The 18,945-nt window shown below is 33.8% G+C and overlaps 1 protein-coding gene and 1 non-coding gene across 2 annotated transcripts; one reads left to right on the forward strand and one right to left on the reverse strand.

The window, feature by feature from the left end:
• Positions 1 to 1,931: 1,931 nt before the first annotated feature.
• Positions 1,932 to 4,356, forward strand: LOC104212615 (probable BOI-related E3 ubiquitin-protein ligase 2). Its single transcript, XM_009761929.2, has 4 exons — positions 1,932 to 2,117; positions 2,226 to 2,329; positions 2,431 to 2,735; positions 3,652 to 4,356. Exons 1-4 carry the CDS (start codon positions 2,041 to 2,043, stop codon positions 4,177 to 4,179), a joined length of 1,014 nt encoding a protein of 337 aa, XP_009760231.1. The 5' UTR covers positions 1,932 to 2,040; the 3' UTR covers positions 4,180 to 4,356.
• A 13,984-nt stretch (positions 4,357 to 18,340) lies between these two features.
• On the reverse strand, positions 18,341 to 18,447 carry LOC138890928 (small nucleolar RNA R71). The gene has a single exon (XR_011407291.1). It is a non-coding gene; the product is annotated as a small nucleolar RNA R71 (small nucleolar RNA).
• Positions 18,448 to 18,945: the final 498 nt, after the last annotated feature.

Genomic DNA, 18,945 nt, shown 5'->3' on the forward strand with positions numbered 1-18,945 from the left:
AACAGGTAAAAAAGCCCCCTTACAAGGTTGTTTTCCCGTTATATATAAGGGACAAACTCCTTCTGAACCCTAAAAGACATATTATAGGGAATATTCGAAAGAATTTTCCTAGTGCCCCCATGTTGAGCCTACACTACTGTAAAAGTCATGCATCATCTGTTTGTTGTCTATCGTCCTTCATAGGACGTTGAGCTACGAAGATCTCGTCGTTTGTCGTATTCGTCAATGGTCGTGGTCGTCCAAATTTGTACCCATACATTATTCATGTCTGATTTTTATATTTACCAATCAAAAAAAAGTTTGCTAATACCCGCTCTTTAAATAATTTTTAAAATTTTAATATGTTCTTAAATAAGAAAAATGATATTGTATAGTCGTTCTCAAAATAATAGGCTATATATATATATATATATATATATATATATATATATATATATATATATATATATATATATATATATGCATATTTTTTATATATATAAATTTTATACACTTTTTAGCTACCGAATGTAAATAGTTTCGATCGCGGGCTAAAAGTAATCTTTGTCGTTCTAAATGGGGGGAAGTGCACAGTTAGTCACTAATAACACATGTATTTACTTTAAAGCCACTGTTTAAAATATCTTTAGTATTTAGCCACTACTTTAATAAATTTTACCTGCCCGGACGAAAACACCCTTCTGCTCATAAAGTTCAGGACCAAGTGTCCTTAACTTTTGAACTTGTAACTCTAAGTTCAGGACTACATGTCCTTAACTTTTGAACTTGGAACTCGAAGTTCAGGACTACCTGTCCTTAATTTTTGTGCTTGTAACTCTAATTTAAGGACTACCTGTCCTTAATTTTTGAGCTTGTAACTCTAAGTTCAGGACCTATTGTCCTTAACTTTTGAGCTTGTTAGTCTAAGTTTAGGACCAAGTGTCCTTAACTTTTGAACTTGTAACAGTAAGTTCAGGACCAAGTGTCCTTAACTTTTGAGCTTGTTAGTCTAAGTTTAGGACCTATTATCCTTAACTTTTGAGCTTGTTAGTCTAAGTTTAGGACCTATTATCCTTAACTTTTGAGCTTATTAGTCTAAGTTCAGGACTTCAGGACCTATTGTCCTTAACTTTTGAACTTGTAACTGTAAGTTCAGGACCTATTGTCTTTAACTTTTGAGCTTGTTAGTCTAAGAAAACAAGCAATGGAAAAACAAAATGAAACTAGGCTAACCAGTCAACAATGTCATCAATCCTCTCAGGCAGTGACATGTCAAAATAATAACAGTCCCACACAAAACATACATATCTACCTGTTCTGTGAAGCAACAAAGCTCACTATCTGCAAACTTGACTTAATTAAGTGCAACGAAGCAATTTAAGGCATATCAGTGGAGAGCAACACAGATCTCGTACGAAGTTTAGTAACTCTAAGTGTAAAAGGAAGCATATAGCGACATGTTCATCCAAGTTCAGACTTGAAATGGTAATAAAACTGTTCTATAAATTTGTCTTAATTAAATTCTTTTTAGATGGAAAAATTCAAAGAAACAAACTAATAAGCTCATGACGAAAAGTCAACCGCAGGATATCTATTTGAAATCTCAACAGACGGCGGCACAGTTCTTCTCCCTAACACATGAAAGAGATAGAAGAAAAGGTAACACAATTTTTTTATATTAATTTTAATAGACTAGTGGCTATTATTGCTAAACATTAAAAATACTGAATTAAAAGTAAATAACACTTTAAAGGATGACTACCCCACATAATTTTTACCGAAGGGGGGTGCTCAAAGCAGATATCTAGTGCGATTCCGACGCGTTTTGGATCTGTCGTGGCCCATCACGAATTGGGATTAGCCCAATTAACGATCCTGATCCACCCAAACTCCTCCCATGCGCCAATTTGACAATTCCTGAAATTACAGGGATGAAACAGCAAATGCAGGAGAATCTTTTTTCTTCTCGAACCCCCTTCACAATCTTCAATATTGAAAACACCACCCCTACTTTTTCTCTTTCTTCTTCCCCTTTCCTTTCTCTCTCTAAAAAACCTAGCTATGGCTCTTCCTCATCACCATCTTCAACTACACAGTATTCAGCAACAACAACAACAGAAACAATCCAACTCTTTCAGGTAAATTCTTATCAATTTCAGCTTACCCATGTTAAAAATTTCCCCTTTCTTGTCTAAAAATCCTTTCTTTTTGCTGTTCTGATTATAATTTCTGATTTTTTTTTGTAGAGATATATACAACAATATGGACGGTCAGATTTCAACCCCAGTTGCTTATTTCAATGGCTCAAATCTTCCCGAACAGTCTCAACACCCTCCCTATATTCCTGCTTGTATTTCTTCTCTTCCTAATTTTATTATTTTTCTTTAAGAAATGTTTTAGGGTTTTATCTAATTCTCTTTTCTTTTCCCTGTTTCTCATGTATTTGGGCAGTTCAAGTAGTGGGGTTAGCTCCAGGTCCAGCTGATGAAGGAGGGCTAGATTTGCAATGGAATTATGGGCTGGAACCAAAGAAAAGGAGACTCAAAGAGCAAGATTTTCTTGAAAACAATAACTCCCAGATATCTTCTGTTGATTTCTTGCAGCAGCGATCGGTGTCCACTGGATTGGGCTTGTCTTTGGATAATGGACGTTTGGGTTCATGTGGTGACTCAGCATTTCTTGGGCTTGTGGGTGATGATATTGAGCGTGAGTTGCAGAGACAAGATGCTGACATTGATAGATACATCAAAGTTCAGGTTTTTATGACTACTGTGCCTTTTAAGTATCAAAATTAAGTTCTTTTCAGTGTATGTGTGTGTGTTTCTTGGCCTTACATTTATGGTTAGGAAATTTTACTATTTTACATTAAGCGTGCAGTGATTTAGGGAATTGAGCAAGTATATTTGAAGAGTGTTATTGTTCCTGCTAAATGAGGCTGAGCTAGCGTACATGATTGCCCCTAGTTGTTACTGGAATTTCTCTTTAAAGCTTGAATTTTAACTAGGTTGGTTTTGAGTATTTTTGAAGCCGGAGTAGGACAAAGAATATTGCTAAATTAATCAATGTTCATCCTTGGTGTTATCCAGCCAGATTAGCTTTTGGAGATTTCTGTCTGGGAAAATGTATAGCATGTTGAAGTTGTAGGTATGGAAACTTTTTGACATTTGCGTATTTGCTTCTTTGTGAAAAAAATCAGCCAATTGGTTGTGTTTGTTAGGCCTTTTAGCTGAGGAGATTTGTTGTTGTCAATTTTTTGAGATAGTTTGAGAGGTAACAGAGCTGCATACATGAAACTTTTCCTGACCTGAATCATGTATAGGACTCGCATTTGAAGTGTAATTACATGTTTTTGTTCATACTGATAAGTAACCTAATGAATGTTACACTTGTGTGTGTTTAAGAATCTGTTAATCATTGGGTACAAAATAGAGGAGTTTTTATTTCTGCTCGTGTTCCAGATGTTGGCATCTTGAGTTTCTGTTCTTGATATTCTTATAAAAATAAAGTATCTGCTTTAGATATTCTAGCTGCTAGTTAAAATCTCTTTGGCATGAATCTGTCCAAATAGTTCACATAGTGGCATTTGTAACAATTATGAATGTTAATATTATCTTTGTTGTAAACATTCTGCTTGATTCTTTTTATTTTATTTTTTTTATTTCAATTCAAAAGGGTGATCGTTTGAGGCAAGCTATCTTGGAGAAGGTTCAGGCTAATCAGCTTCAAACTATCACCTGTGTTGAAGAAAAGGTTATTCAGAAACTTCGAGAAAAAGAGGCAGAGGTTGAGGATATCAACAAGAAAAACATGGAGCTTGAATTGCGAATGGAACAGTTGGCTTTAGAAGCCAATGCTTGGCAACAGCGTGCCAAATACAATGAAAACCTGATTAACACGCTTAAGGTAAATCTGCAACACGTTTACGCACAAAGCAGAGATAGTAAAGAAGGCTGTGGTGACAGTGAGGTAGATGACACTGCATCGTGCTGTAATGGACGGGCCACAGATTTCCACTTGCTTTGCCGGGATAGCAATGAAATGAAGGAGTTGATGACTTGTAAGGTCTGTAGAGTCAATGAAGTTTGCATGCTATTGTTACCCTGTAAGCATCTCTGCCTGTGTAAAGAGTGTGAAAGTAAGCTTAGTCTTTGTCCCTTGTGTCAGTCCACCAAGTATATAGGCATGGAAGTTTACATATAGTTGGATATTCTGAATCTAATGTACATGCCTTGACCAACTTAATGTCCTTCGTCCTGGTCAGCTGACTCTTTGTATACACTTGAACCCACCTAAATATTCAGTGATCTCTCTATTAGGAATTCTTGATATTCTACTTGTCATTTAGGACTCATCTTGGATAAAATGGCAGTTTACTTTTGGGCTGATGTTACATTTCCTTCAGAAGATCCAGTATATATTGATGTCTGTATTGATTTGCCGGTAACTGTACTGCCATTGTGTAATGACATTCTCGCTAAGCAACATTGTGTATTTTGTAGTATCTAGTTGGTGACTGGATTGCCATTATGGTATATAGCAGACAACTTACAGTAGTGAGGACAGGCCAAAGATTGTGTTACTTTAGAATTTTGGGGTCAGATAACCTATTTCCTTATGTATGGTCATGGGCAATACTTAATTTAGCACAAAGAATTCATCAAAGGTATTCTTGATTATAATTCTCTGGTGCCGCAGCTAAACTAGTTTTCACTTAAAGGAAGTCTAGGGAGTTCAAATAACTAGATCATGCTGAAGTGTCTTTAAAGGAAACCTTGTTTCTGCATGCTGTACTAGACCGTGTTTTTACTGAGGGTATCACAAGGACATTGTGAGTATGTTTCCTAATACATGCAATGCTCACTGAACTATTGATTTATTTTATGCTGCATTACTGTGTGCCGGGCGTTTACCTGATCCGTTGAACCAGTTACATTTTTTCATTACTTTATTTAATCAGTTATATTCTTCAGACATCTTTAATACTTGTCTTTATCTCTGTCACTTGTTGTGTTTAAGACCTGTTCACCGAGCTATTTGAAATTAGTTCAGTTTAATCCTTCTTTATATCAAGCATAGAGTGGGTGATATCTCTATTATAGGTGTGTGCTTTATCTTTGTACTAAAATGTTATTAAGAATGAGGAAATTACTTGGTTATGTAAGATGTTTAGTTGATTGGTAGATTTTTCTCATTCTTTTTGCAATGTGTGCCAAGTGTGGATAATGGTTGGAAGCTTAATATAGTATGGGTGAGGAGTGAGATAAGGTATCTATGGCAGCTAAGTTGTGCTTAATGGAAGATGACCTTATCTGTCAATCATGGAACCATATTTATAGCCTGTTTGGCCAACCTGCAAAAATAAACTTATTTTGAGAAAATACTTTTGGTGAGAAGCATGTGTTTAGCTAATTAATCCGAAAAGCACTTCTGAGCATCAATTAGTGTTTGGACAAGCTTTTAAAAATTGTTTCTTAGTGTATTTTTCTCAAAAGTGCTTTTAAAAAAAGTGTTTTTGGAGAGAAACTACTTTTTTCTGCTTCTCCAAAATTGCTTCTGCTTCTCCTCAAAAACACTTTTTTTTTCTTCCAAAAGCTTGGCCAAATACATCTAACTTTGGGAAAAAAAAGCACTTTTTTTCCAAAAAGCAAGTGCTTCTAGGATGGGAGAAGCTTGGCCAAACAGGCTATTAGACTTTTATCAAAGAACCAGAAAATGAAACCATGTTTTAAAGTAATCTTTTAAGAATAAAATATTGATTTTGATGTCGAACCTATGTGAGTGAAATTTCATTATTGGCATAGCTGGTTACTGTGCATAGTAAAATGATGTAGAAGATTATTGTTTATCTGATCTAAATGCCACTGAAAATTTGGTCTCAATTAAGTCTAGCCTATCAACATTACCCTAAAGAACAGAAATGGTCTAATTGCTTCCACAGTTCCTGGAGTAGGTACTGTCTAGAAGATTGTGGGTGCCTGTTTCAGTTGTCATCTTTAGTCACTTAATTTGGAGGCTTCTCTATTACAGGCATCAAACCATTCGATTATTTATTTATTTTTTGGCACCCAAGGGTGTATCTTAGTTGTCAATGAAGTGGATTGAGAACCATCAGGTCTCAGGTTCAAATCCTAGCAGAGACAAAAATGCTAGGTGATTTCTTCCCATCTATCCAAGTCTTGGTGGATAGAGTTAGTTACCTGGTACCTGTTGCTGATGGGAGACAACAGGTACCCCGTGGAATTAGTCGAGGTGCACACAAGTTGGCCCGGACACTACGGTTATAAAAATCCCATTCAATCTTTGAACGTGGTCTATCATAGCAGAACTATAATTGCTGGTTCAAAGATAAATGAATCTCTCTATCACAATTTTACTCCATATTGTTTTTTCCAGTGGCAGTGGAAAGCTCTATAAATTGCTCATGAATTTTAGATTTGTCTCAAGAAATAGTTTTGTTTGATTTGTTATGTTCCTTGCCTCGGCTATGCTCTAGTGAAAAACTTGGTTATATACTTTGTACTCCACACAAAGTTCCTTTCTCTTCTTTCTCATGAGATGCTTTATTGCTGCGTATTCCTGAGATTTATCTAGGAGGTATGCTATTTGAGTTGGCATTAAGCCAATTTCTACAGCACCATTATCTTAGTTCAAACAGGCAATGGAGTTTAGTCAAATAATCTGTAGGATAAAAAGGAGATCTATTAGTGTTAGTCTTGTACTTTTTTGTTTGTTTAATATTACTACCTGTTGTTTCTTTCGTTTCGGCTTTCTTGCAATCTTCTTGTTATTACTGCTTGTTGCTGCTGCTTCTTTTTCCATCTTTCCTTGAGCAGAGTGTCTATTGGAAACATCCTCCCTACGTTCTCAAGGTAGGGGTTTGTGTACAGACTACTTTCCCTCCTCCCCCCCCCTCTCCAGTCCCCAGTCCCCACCTGTGGGATTACACTAAGTTTGTTGTTGCTTGGAGTGACTATAGGATTGCAGGATTGAGTATGAGTTCTTTATCATGGTTAAATTATGAGTAGTTTATTAGCTGAGCAAGTGCTGCTGAGTAAATTTGCTATGAGCAATTGAATTAGTCTCAAAGAGGAGATTGACATGGAAGTTTAGCAGCTTAACCGCTTCATATGGTCCATAAAGATGTCAGGTCCTAGTCTTGACTCTTGAGCTAAAAAGAGGAGTTATACTGCAGCAAGTGCTTGGCAGGAATACAAGTGTTGCTCACCCAAGATGGCCTTCATATTATGCGTGCTTTGTCGTTGCAGGACATAGACTAAGGACGTGCTTATAATTGGTGGTTATTGTATATATGGAAGAAGTTCTTGAAGTAGTTGTTCATTTGAGAAATCAACATCTTTTTAGGATGGTTTGAGGAACTGTATATACCCTTTGACAAGATAGCTCAAATGTGTCCCTCGGAATGAGGATAGCCTGCTGCTATAGGTTGGGAAGGAATAGTTTGCCATTTAAAACATTTACACATGAAAAGGGATGGTTGAAGTGAATGTTATAGCAACATTATGTGATTAAAAGATACCCTAACAAAGAGAGGAAGCATGTCTATTTTAGAGTATTGTCATAGAAATGTAGTCGTTAAGATAGAATATTGGTCGTTAAGATTGGACAAAACTAGAAATGATATAATTAGACAGAGGTAAAGACAACACATTTTGGTGGATAAAATTGGAGAAGGGACTATCTCAACACTCTATGTGGTCTCAGCTGGAAAAAAAAATTAGTCAGGTATAAAAACAACTCACTTAAGATAGATTTTTATGCTGCTTAACTTGTTTTTCATAGAACTAGTAGGATGAGATGCATACTGGTCTCTATGACTGCAGTATGCAACTTCTAGTTGGTGTTTTCTTCTTCAAGTTAGGTATGGTGAATACCAAATGGCCAAACTGCATAGTTCACTGGCTTTTATACCTTTCCGTTGTGGGACTTAATATGAGCCTCCTCTTTTAGCGAATCAACTGTTCTCGTTTCAACTAGTTGGTTTGTTGATTAAATTACTCTTAATTGGTCATTTACATGTGATACCCCTATATAGCTGGTGTACAAGATCATCAAGAGAGAGACGAGATCGACAAGTGACGAGTGATGAGTACGACCAGATTCAGATTGAGAGAAATTTTGATTAGGGATTTATGACTTGGGAGAGATGACTGGTCGACTTCTCACTCTCTGTTGTGGACTGAATTCAATTGAGAATTAGAAATTAGGGATTTAACCATTTAGGGTATAGTACTTTATATACATATGAGTGTATAAAAATTCTTAACGAGTTATCGGATATAAAAAAATTGAGTAATCTGTTCCAAACCGTTAAGCCGTTAACTATAAAATCTCAATCCGTTCATCAATCATTATCCCGATAACCCAATACCAATTAGCCAATATCGATTCGGTTAATGATAACGGTTCGGTTTTACATAGCCCTAACTGCAGCAGCGCAGTTGTATGTGTTTGAGGGCAAAATCATGCTAACAAAATTTTCCTTTAACTGGTTGCCGAGAGGGTATGCACTTCATTTGTAAAATACTTAGAATTTCTGTTACTTACCGATCTACAACAACAAAAATTCAGTGAATTCTCGTAAGAGAGGTTTAAAGAGGGTGAGATGTATACAACCTTACCACGCCCCTGGAAGGCAGAGAGGTTGTTTCGGAAGACCCTCGGCTAAAAAACAGATAAAAAAAAATAATGACAACAAATATAAACAACAACAAGATAAAAAGAGGACCGAAGCCAATGTAGCAATCAAACGGTAGTAATAGCAATCTAAGAATAAAGGGATAACAAACTAACACTAATGTTATCAAACTGAGGAAGACAAAGGGAAACACTCGACTACCTACTAACATTTTGCCGTAATCCTCGACCTCTACCCCCTCCTATCAAGAGTCATGTCCTCAGTAAGATCTAATTGCGCTATATCCTGCCTAATCATCTCTACTCAAGACTTTTTTGGCCTACCTTTACCCCTCTTCAAACCCATCACAGTTAGCCTCTCATACCTCCTAATGGGGCTTCTATGCTTCTACTCTTAACATGTCCGAACCATCTCAACCTCGCCTCCCGCATCTTCTCCTTCAAGTAGGCCACTCTCACTCCCACCTATTTAATTTTATATATTACTAGTGTTTATACTTTTTAAATATACTAATATCTATAAACGTGCGTTGCACGTTAATAATGACATATGATGGTCTAAATATTTATTTATATAAAGGAACAATAAAATTTAATTAATGAGAGAAATTTTATATATAATACTACAACAATCATCTAAATACCGAAAAATATTGTTACATTAGCATAATACGTGAATTCAAAAGGAAAGGACATCATCGGAACTTACATAAATGATCAATTTTAGTCATGTTAAGTAGATAATTACGTATTGTAGTTTAAAGGTATCTAATGTGATGACATCTTACCGAACACTTCTTTATAGACAGTGCTTTTTTTGTATATGTTTCCTTATAATACTTTGGTTATTTCTGCCATAATCAGAACTCATGTTGTCGATATTGATATCTCTGTTGAAAGTGCAACATATAGTTATTCGCATAAGAAAATATATTATGGTAAATATAGTCCAATATTTAAGATGTTTGCCCTTGTACTTTATTTATTATAACTACAAACATAAACATACTGAAAATTATTTTTACACAAATTTAGAAGGATATTCTTTAGTTTCGGAAGACGAAAGTTAAATTCGGGGATAAACACATACTTAGGAGCACATTGATCAGTATCATAAGTTTTGCATGTATGACGTTATTGTCAAAACTTCTATATACTGTATGTGTACTATTACATAATCTATTCAGTGGATCTAAGTTTGCAGTAGCATGACTGTCATATTTTTCTTCAAAATCAACCTATATGCAATGAAAGATCAATTTAGCTTATATATATATATATATATATATGTTCACAGTAACATACTTAAGAAATAATGAACTTGACAACAAACATGTACGTTAGAAGACCATTTGGTATTAAAGTATTTAAATATTCTTCTTGGTAATAACTGATGGTATCATCTTCTGGTGAGTCAAAACTAAAAAGTATTTTATTTTACCATAAAACTTAGCAATCAACATTTTATTTAGTTGATCAACAAATTCATTCCTACTATCTAAGATAGCTCTTTAATTTCAATCATGTAATTCTCCTAAATTACTTTTAAATCTAATAATGAAAATATTCTCCTTATTAAATGCACTACTATTACCATTGGGGTTGATAGCCAAGTGTTCTAAAAGAACCAAATCATCTTTTATTGGATGTTCTTCTTCGTTTCCGACACGAAACAAGAATTCACTAAATGTTGAATCTGTTCTTACTTTTATATTTCTTGTCATTTGAATATTTTTCATTTGAGGTCATAATATAACTAAGGCAAGCTAGCTTTTACGGTTTCTGATTTCGTCAATTTTTCGTACTTGACAAAAATCACCTCCCTAAAATCTCTTTTTAACTTGAAAAATAATTTTACTCATATGAAGATTTTAAAAAATAATCTAATTGGATTCTCTTGCTAAATAATTAATTAAATTTTTTGATTATTTGGTTTAACATAAAGTATAATTTATTTTCTATTGATTTACATTCTTAATAATAATTCATCTCATATTTGAATATTTAACCATAATTATAATTTTATCCACGATAAATTTATTTTTAAAAAGTAAAAAGATCAATTTGACATTCCACATTTAGATCTTTATGTTTGCAAATCATTAGTAGTATTGGCTCTTACCAATTATTTTTTCTCACACATTTATATTTTTAAAAATTTTCTTAGTTGTTCTTTAATAATTGGATATATTTTTCTACATTACACGAAAAATTAATAATAAAAAATATTATTTGAGTAGAAATCAGTTCAGATATAATATAATAATATACTATTACAGTGATTTTTTTTCTCTATTTCAACGCTCTATACAATCCTTTTAGCATTTCTTTTAATTTTTTCTTGGTATTGAATATTATAGAGTGGTAATGTATTACCACCACTATGGAGGATTCTTATGAAATTTTATTTTTATTAAACCTTCCTTCATATTTTTAATAAGAATCCAATAGATAAGATTGTATTAATTTTAAAATCTTAAATATTACAAAAATTAACATAGAAGTTATTGTAGTTCAAAAAAATAAGTTATTACAACTATGTCATTTCCGTGTGAGTTCTTCTGTTTAATATTTTAGGGTTATTTTGGTCTATTCAAGTATTATATTTGTGCTTTTATAATAATATAAGCTCTTTTGTTTCTAAATGGATTTAGACAATATAATACGTTTTCAAATTAAATTAGCAATAGAAATTTTTTAAGAAGTATATCGTAAAAGTAATAGGATTACATGTCTAAAAATATATCCATATCCCGAAAGTAATTATACTAATAGAAAATCTAACATGTTCCTAAATTTATTAGGTTTACATGCTAACATGTAATATTATATATCTATACTCGAACATAATTACACTAATGGGATTTCTAAAGATAATCATGTAGGATTCCTAACGTATAGTATTATGTCCTAATACTAATAGGATTACAAGGCTAATGTCTAGAATTCTGGTTATGTCCTTTTATTATGAGTTATTATACTTTAGATGATTGTTGTATTATTATATATATAAATTTATCTCATTAATTAAATTTTATTGTTCATTCATATAAATAAATATTTAAACCATCACGTGTCATTATAAAAGTTGGAACCCCAAAAGTTAAAAGTTAAATTATTGAAATAGCATACATTATTGAAATAACCTTATAAATAATTGCAATGTACCTTATTTAATTACAACAACAACGACAACCCAGTATAATCCCACTTAGTGGGGTCTGGGGAAGGTAGTGTGTACGCAGACCTTACCCCTACCCTGGGGTAGAGAGGCTGTTTCCAAATAGACCCCCGGCATCTCCAAGAACTTCCCACCTTGCTCTTAGGGAGACTCGAACTCACAACCTCTTGGTTGGAAGTGGAGTTTGCTTATTATTTAATAATATTAAAATAAAAGAAAGTGACTTTTGGACATTTACGAAATGTCCTGTTAAGGGGATTCTTGAACTTTTCATAATAGTGTGCTGACATTGCGTAGTGTAAATTTGATTCTTTTATATATGAATTTTAGTAGCAACATACATTGATTTTTTTAAATAAAAAGAATAAAATCTAATTCATAAAAGTAATCATGTAGGATTTCGAACGTATAGTATTATATCCTAACACTAATAAGATTACAAGATTAATGTCTAGAATTCCGATTATATTCTTTTATTATAAGTTATTATACTTAATATTAAAAAGTTATTTTTGTAATCCAACATTTTATTCATGTTTTTATAATAATATAGATAGATACAGATAAAGTGCCTTAATCCAAGCAAGTTCCTCGTGAGTGATCTTTTTCAAGGTAAGAAATCGGTGGCTTTTACTGTGTATCCGTGGAATGGCAGCAAAGTAAGCTGTGCACCTTTATATTTCACTAATAAGTGGAGCAGGCGTCAGAGAGTATGAAGTGATTAGACATTCAAAAAATATGCTCTTTGGATTGCCAATTTTACAGAGAATCAAAGACTCCTTTTGCTTTTTCAGCCGATTTAATCGGAGAAAAAGTCATCTTCTATCCATTACCTGCTTATTATTACCATTTCAGAGGACTAGTAAGCTTTTAAATATTCCTTCCTTTTATTTCGTGAGGTTAAAACTTGGAGGGGAAGTAAGTGGAGAATGCAGATAGTCATATGTTAAACAGTGGGTGAACAAAGAGAAATGAGAATGATGATGGATTGGGCACTGTCCTATAATATTGTTGCACGTAATATTAGAGCTTTTTTAAACTCATCACTATCTCAAAGGGGTGGTGGAGATCGATGTAACGTATTATACAAAAAGTATCTTGTTTCACAGTTGTATTATCATACATTGCCCACTGACAGAGTTACATTTGGCATAATGGTGGTCAATTGAATCTCTTTTGTTAGAAATTTACGTCTCTGTGCAAAAAATTTGTCTTATTTTGGTGGTTGAATCCTATTGAGTATTGACATTAGGAAAGCTTCTAGTGTAGTGGTACTGTGGTAGTAAAGGGTGTACAGAAAATGTTTTAAGTCATGAATTTGAATTTAAATTGTGACATTTTAACATTTTCTTTAGTCTTCTTATCTACAAATTGTGAATTCACCCTTGCGTCTGCCCTTCTATATAGCAAGATTTTACAGAAAATGACAATGTGTAACTGCCGTTAAAAATAGACACAATATATATATATATATATACACACATTTTTTTGTATATATATTAAAAATATATAAATTTTATATGTTTTACGGTTACGTTCCGAATATAAATAATTTCCACCGAGAGCTAAAAGTGATCTTTGCCAAGATTTTATCCTAGACTAGCTATTTGATTTGTTATTCCTCGGATATTTCCTGCGGTTCCTTGGTTAATATGCTACCAACTTGGTATGATCAATAATTACATAGTTTGAGGTATGGTGGAAACCTTGGGTGGCACGTATGGTAGAATAGCGTGGAGGAAAACAAGTTGCCAGATAGTGAGAGATCGATGAGTTCTAATTGAGATGAACATCAGATTCTTTGTTAATGATGTCCCGAAAAGTGGTGACAAAGAGGAAAGTGAATAATGCATCTTACATGATTATCACAAATATATCACAATCTATTGTCGTTATCATTTTTACTATTATTTTTTCCACCATAGCTTTCACCTTCCCGGCAACCGACCTCGGTCCTATCCTGTCTTTCCTCAATTCATTTTACCTAATTATAGAACTTGTTGAGGTACAAAGCAGGGTGTAGTTTTTTTGGAAAAGAATTAACCATATTAATATGTAAAACATATAGCGCATGAGCATGCGCTATATGAGTTTGACCTAACAGTCCAGGCTAACAGCCGCTAGCTAAGTCAAACTCTTTACCATGCCTCCAATTTTATTTTGGTTTCAAGTTATGTATATGTCACTTATATTTCTTATGTGATGGTTGTTTGTATCAAATATGTGACGGCTTCTATTTCTTCACTATCATAAGCACATAAGAGTGATTTTTGAGAGTTTGTGACAGAAGATAGGCAGGTGAACGATAGATTAATAACTATTAAGTTGGTAGGTGATGAGTGTACTCTAAATGTCGTTAGCGCTTACGCGCCACAAGATAGCTTGGATGAAGAAGTTAAAAGGCGCTTCTGGGAGGGGTTGGATGAGATTGTGCGTAATATCCCGCTAGCCGAGAGGTTATTTATAGGAGGAGATTTCAATGGACATATTGGGTCGTCTGCAGGTGGCTATATTGAGGTGCATGGCGGCTTCTTTTTTGGGAGCAGAACGGAGGGGGTACTTCGCTATCGGAATTCGCCAATGCATTTGAGTTGGTGATTATGAACTCAAGTTTTCCAAAGAGGGAGGAGCATTTGGTTACTTTCCATAGTACGGTGGTGAAGACTCAAATTGACTATCTCCTCCTCAGGAGATGTGACAGAGAGCTGTGCAAGGATGTTTAGCTAATAGTAATAGTTCGAGCGGGTAGCAGTCTGAAAGCGAACGAGCTAACTAATATAAAAGTATATAGAGCTGAGCGATCGATGTAATAGCCCAGCCCGCTAGTGATATTGTCCGCTCTGGGCCTAGGCCCTCACAGATTTAAAACGTGTCACTAGGGTCTAAGGCTTGTTAACTTATATACCCAGAATCCCTCTTGTATTTTGCCGATGTAGGACTCTGTCTAAAGTTTGGGGTGTTACATACACCCCCTCTTATGGAATTAGCGTCCTCGCTGAAGTTTGCCAAACCGCATGGGATTTGCCTAGACTCAGCACTGAGGTTTTCCCCGCCTAACCGGGATTTGCCTAAACTCAGTTGAACTCTGACCCACCATCGGCATGGATGACACAAGAATGGCTCTGATACCATCTGTAACAGCCCAGCCCGCTAGTAATATTGTCCGCTCTGGGCCTAGGCCCTCACGATTTTAAAACGCGTCACTAGGGTTTAAGGCTTGTTAACTTATATACCCAACATCCCTCTTGTGTTTTGCCGATGTGGGACTCTGTCTAAAGCCTAAGGTGTTACAATCGACGCATCATAGGTTTTTGGTGATGGATGTTGGTATTATGAAAAAGAGGAAGAAGAGGCCAGCACTAGGACGTTCGAGGATCAGGTGGGACGCCTTGTCTAAGGATAAAGCTCAGGAGTTGGAAGGGAGGTTATCGGCCATGAGAGCCTGAAGGAGTAGTGGGGTCGCGAGCATTATGTGGTCAACGACGACAGACTGTATTAGGAAGGCGGCGAGAGAGGTGTTAGGGGTCTCGTCGACCTACTTTGGTGGCCACAAAGGCGATTGGTGGTGGAATAAAGTGGTCCAAGGTAAAGTGGAAGTGAAGAAGGCGACATATCTGGAGTTAGTAGGTAGCACTGGCGAGGAGGAGAGCGAACAGTGAGATGTATAAGGTAGCTAGGAAAGAGGCGAAGCTGGCGGTCACAGAAGCTAAGAGTACGGCTTTTGCTCGTCTGTACGAAGAACTGGGAGACAAAGGCGGGGAGTGATGGATATAAATTATTCTTATATTTTAACAAAATTATAATATTTTAGATATAAAACATGACCAATTTATATCCTATTCTCGCACTTTTCTAACGATTCTTGCAGGAAAAAAAATATATGGAAAAAGAAAAAAAGATAGAACCTATAGTTCAAGGAAGAATGATACATCCGTGGCAACTTCATCTAAGTCTACACAAAGTCAAGAGATACAAAAGTTATGGCAAATTCTCACCAAAATTTCATGACAAATTGCCATGTCAATTTCTTTTCAAGGCCATATGATATATTGATATTATCTTGTAAACTCTCACCAAGGTCTTGTAGAAAATTTCCTATAAATAGGCATATATTTGTAGAAGAAAGATCATCTCCACTTTGTATCCAATTTTCTATCTAGTTTTTTCTAAGTTTCTACAGAGAAAGAGAAGAGTAATCTTAGTCTCTTCCTCTAGTTTTTCTCTTTGTAGTAAAAATATTCTTAGTCTTTTGAAAGTATTTTTTAGCTTTTCTTACTTCATAATGGAGTAATTTCTTTTTGTTGGGATAGTTGATAAAGTTTGATATAATTATAATACTATCTCAGTTTCAATACATTCTTAGCCTGAAACTCTATTTACATTTCATATTGTGATGGAATGATGATTTTTTAATCATTATTATCACATCTACATATTTTATATCTTAGTTATTCTTATATTAATTTTGTAATTCTCACGGAACAAAATTAATATATAATAACTGATGAATAGAATATTAGAGTGAAAGTAATTTTTAGTAAGATTATTATTTCAAGTCTGTAATCTTGCTTTCCTCAGTTTTAATTCTCACGGAGGAATTGTTGAAGGCAAGATTATTGATTTTCTAGTAAAAATATTCTCGCGAAGTTTTTACTACACTTGAGCACATAATATTAGAGTCAAAATAATTTTTAGTAAGATTATTGTTTCAAGTCTGTAATTTTGCTTTCCTCAGTTTTAATTATCACGGAGAATTGTTGAAGGCAAGATTGCTGATTTTCTAGTAAAAATATTCTCATGAAGTTTTTACTACGCTTGAGCACAATTCAGGCAAGATATTTTAGTTTAATCGTCACTAGCTTTAAATCAATTAATTGACATAACCTCACGGAATGTTAATTATTTATTTATTTCTTAGTGTAAAAATATAATTGTATTAGCAATAAGCAATTATTCTTTAGATAAATACGTATGAAACTGAGATTTTATTGTAATGACATACCAAGTGAATTCAACGATTCCCCACTCTTTTTATATATCTTTTCGGAAGAAATTTGTCTTAATTTTATAATTTCAAACACACCTTTCATTAATTTGGTTCTCTCAAATAGTAGTCAAAATATTACAAGTCTGTAGCTTAGATTGTCCAATCTCTATGGGACGATATCATAAACTATACTAGAATTTAACAGAGTACGAGCAAAAAATCCTATGTACACACAAGCTTCGTCAAATTTTTGGCGCCATTGCCGGGGATTGGCACACATCTACTTCAGATTAAATATTTTATTACTAATTTGAGAATTTATTATATTGTTAATTTTCCCTTCAAAATGTTATCTCCTACATACTACTATCATAATTGTTACTACTATTAGGAGCAATTCTATATAATATTGTAAAAAAGCATATATAAAAAAATAAAAATAAAAAAGAAATCCCTCATAGTTAGTACTTCAACCTACTTTATTTTATATTTTATTATTATATTATTATTGTTACCACTAACATCTATATAATAGTATAATATATTAGTTTTATGATTTACAATCTCATTTTTTTATTTGTCATTTTTAGTATATTTTATTATTTTTATTATTATTATAATTGTAAGTACTTATTTTTACTATTCTAGTTCTAAAAGTATCCTTTGTACTATTCTATATTACTATTATTATAACTATTACTTTTACTATATTTTTATAAAATAATATTTTTGTTCAACTTTTTTTAAGTGATAGTACTTTAATCCTTCAGCATACTTGATTTATTATTGAATTTTTTTTCATATAATATAATTAGTATTATATTATTTCTTTTGATGGTTAGTTACAATTTATTGTTTTAGTTAACTATAATATTACCGTACTATTTTTTTTATTCATTTTTAAAAATTATCTATTACTATTTTAGGAACTGTCTTTATTTTACTTTATTTTCAAATAGTTTATGACCTGCTCTTCTACAAAAGAGTTGGCTAATTACGATCCTGAAATTGAAAAAACTTTGCGATTGTGTAGGAAAGGACAAATATCGTCTCAAAACATAACTTGTAACAGAATGGAGCACCAATTAGAAGATGATAATAATCCACTACAAATTCCACTACCAGCTCATGTAGAGGAGGAGTTTGATGAAGTGGCACCAAGACCAGCAAACAGAATCCTAAGAGATTATGCTAGACCTAATCGCTTTAACTGTGAATCTAGCGTCAGGAAACCTCCAATAGCAGCCAATAACTTTGAAATTAGGACATGCCTAATTCAAACAATTCAGCAATCTTGCATTTTCACTGGTGATCTAAGTGAAGATCCACATAGTCATTTAATTGACATTTTAGAATTAGTTGAAACAACAAAGTATAATGGAGTGCCTCCTGAAGCAATTAAGTTAAGGCTATTTCCTTTTTCTTTAAAAGGGGAGGACAAAACTTGGTTACGAAGTTGGCCGCAAGGGTCTATTACCATATGGGACCAAATGACTCAGAAATTTTTAAATAAATATTTTTCTCCTGCTAAAACAACAAAGTTAAGACAAGATATATCTAACTTCTTGCAGACTGACACTAAGTCAGTTTATCAAGCTTGGGAAAGATTGAAAACAATGTTAAAGAAATGTCCACATCATGACATTCCTAAACATATGCAGTTGTACATTTTTTTATCATGTCTTGACTTGTGTGGAGGAAACCATCTAAACCACGAATGTCAAGCAACCAATCAAAATGATGAATAGGTCAATGTCATCGGATACAAGCCGTATCCTTTTGGAAGTCCATTAGCACAAAAACATCAAGGATTTCAATGGAGCAATGCAAATAGTGCTGAAAACTCTCAAAACTACCAAAAGCAACAGGTACAGAGTCCATCCGGATATCAAAATTAAAATCGTAGACAACAAAATTTCAGGCCTTATCAGCAAAGGCCTCAACAAGGCCATCCAAGTCTTGATGACCTATTGTACAAGTACATTAAGGTTACTGATAAAAAAATAGAAAGTCAAAATTCAGCTCTAAAAAATCTTGAAATTTAGTTAAGCCAATTGGCAACTCTTATGTCTGAAAAAATTCAAGGTCCTTTACCGAGCAATATAGAAAAAAATCCAAAAGAACACCTTAAGGCCATTGACTT

The sequence above is a fragment of the Nicotiana sylvestris genome, chromosome 4 (assembly GCF_000393655.2).
Source record: "Nicotiana sylvestris chromosome 4, ASM39365v2, whole genome shotgun sequence".
NCBI classification, from domain to species: Eukaryota; Viridiplantae; Streptophyta; class Magnoliopsida; order Solanales; family Solanaceae; genus Nicotiana; species Nicotiana sylvestris.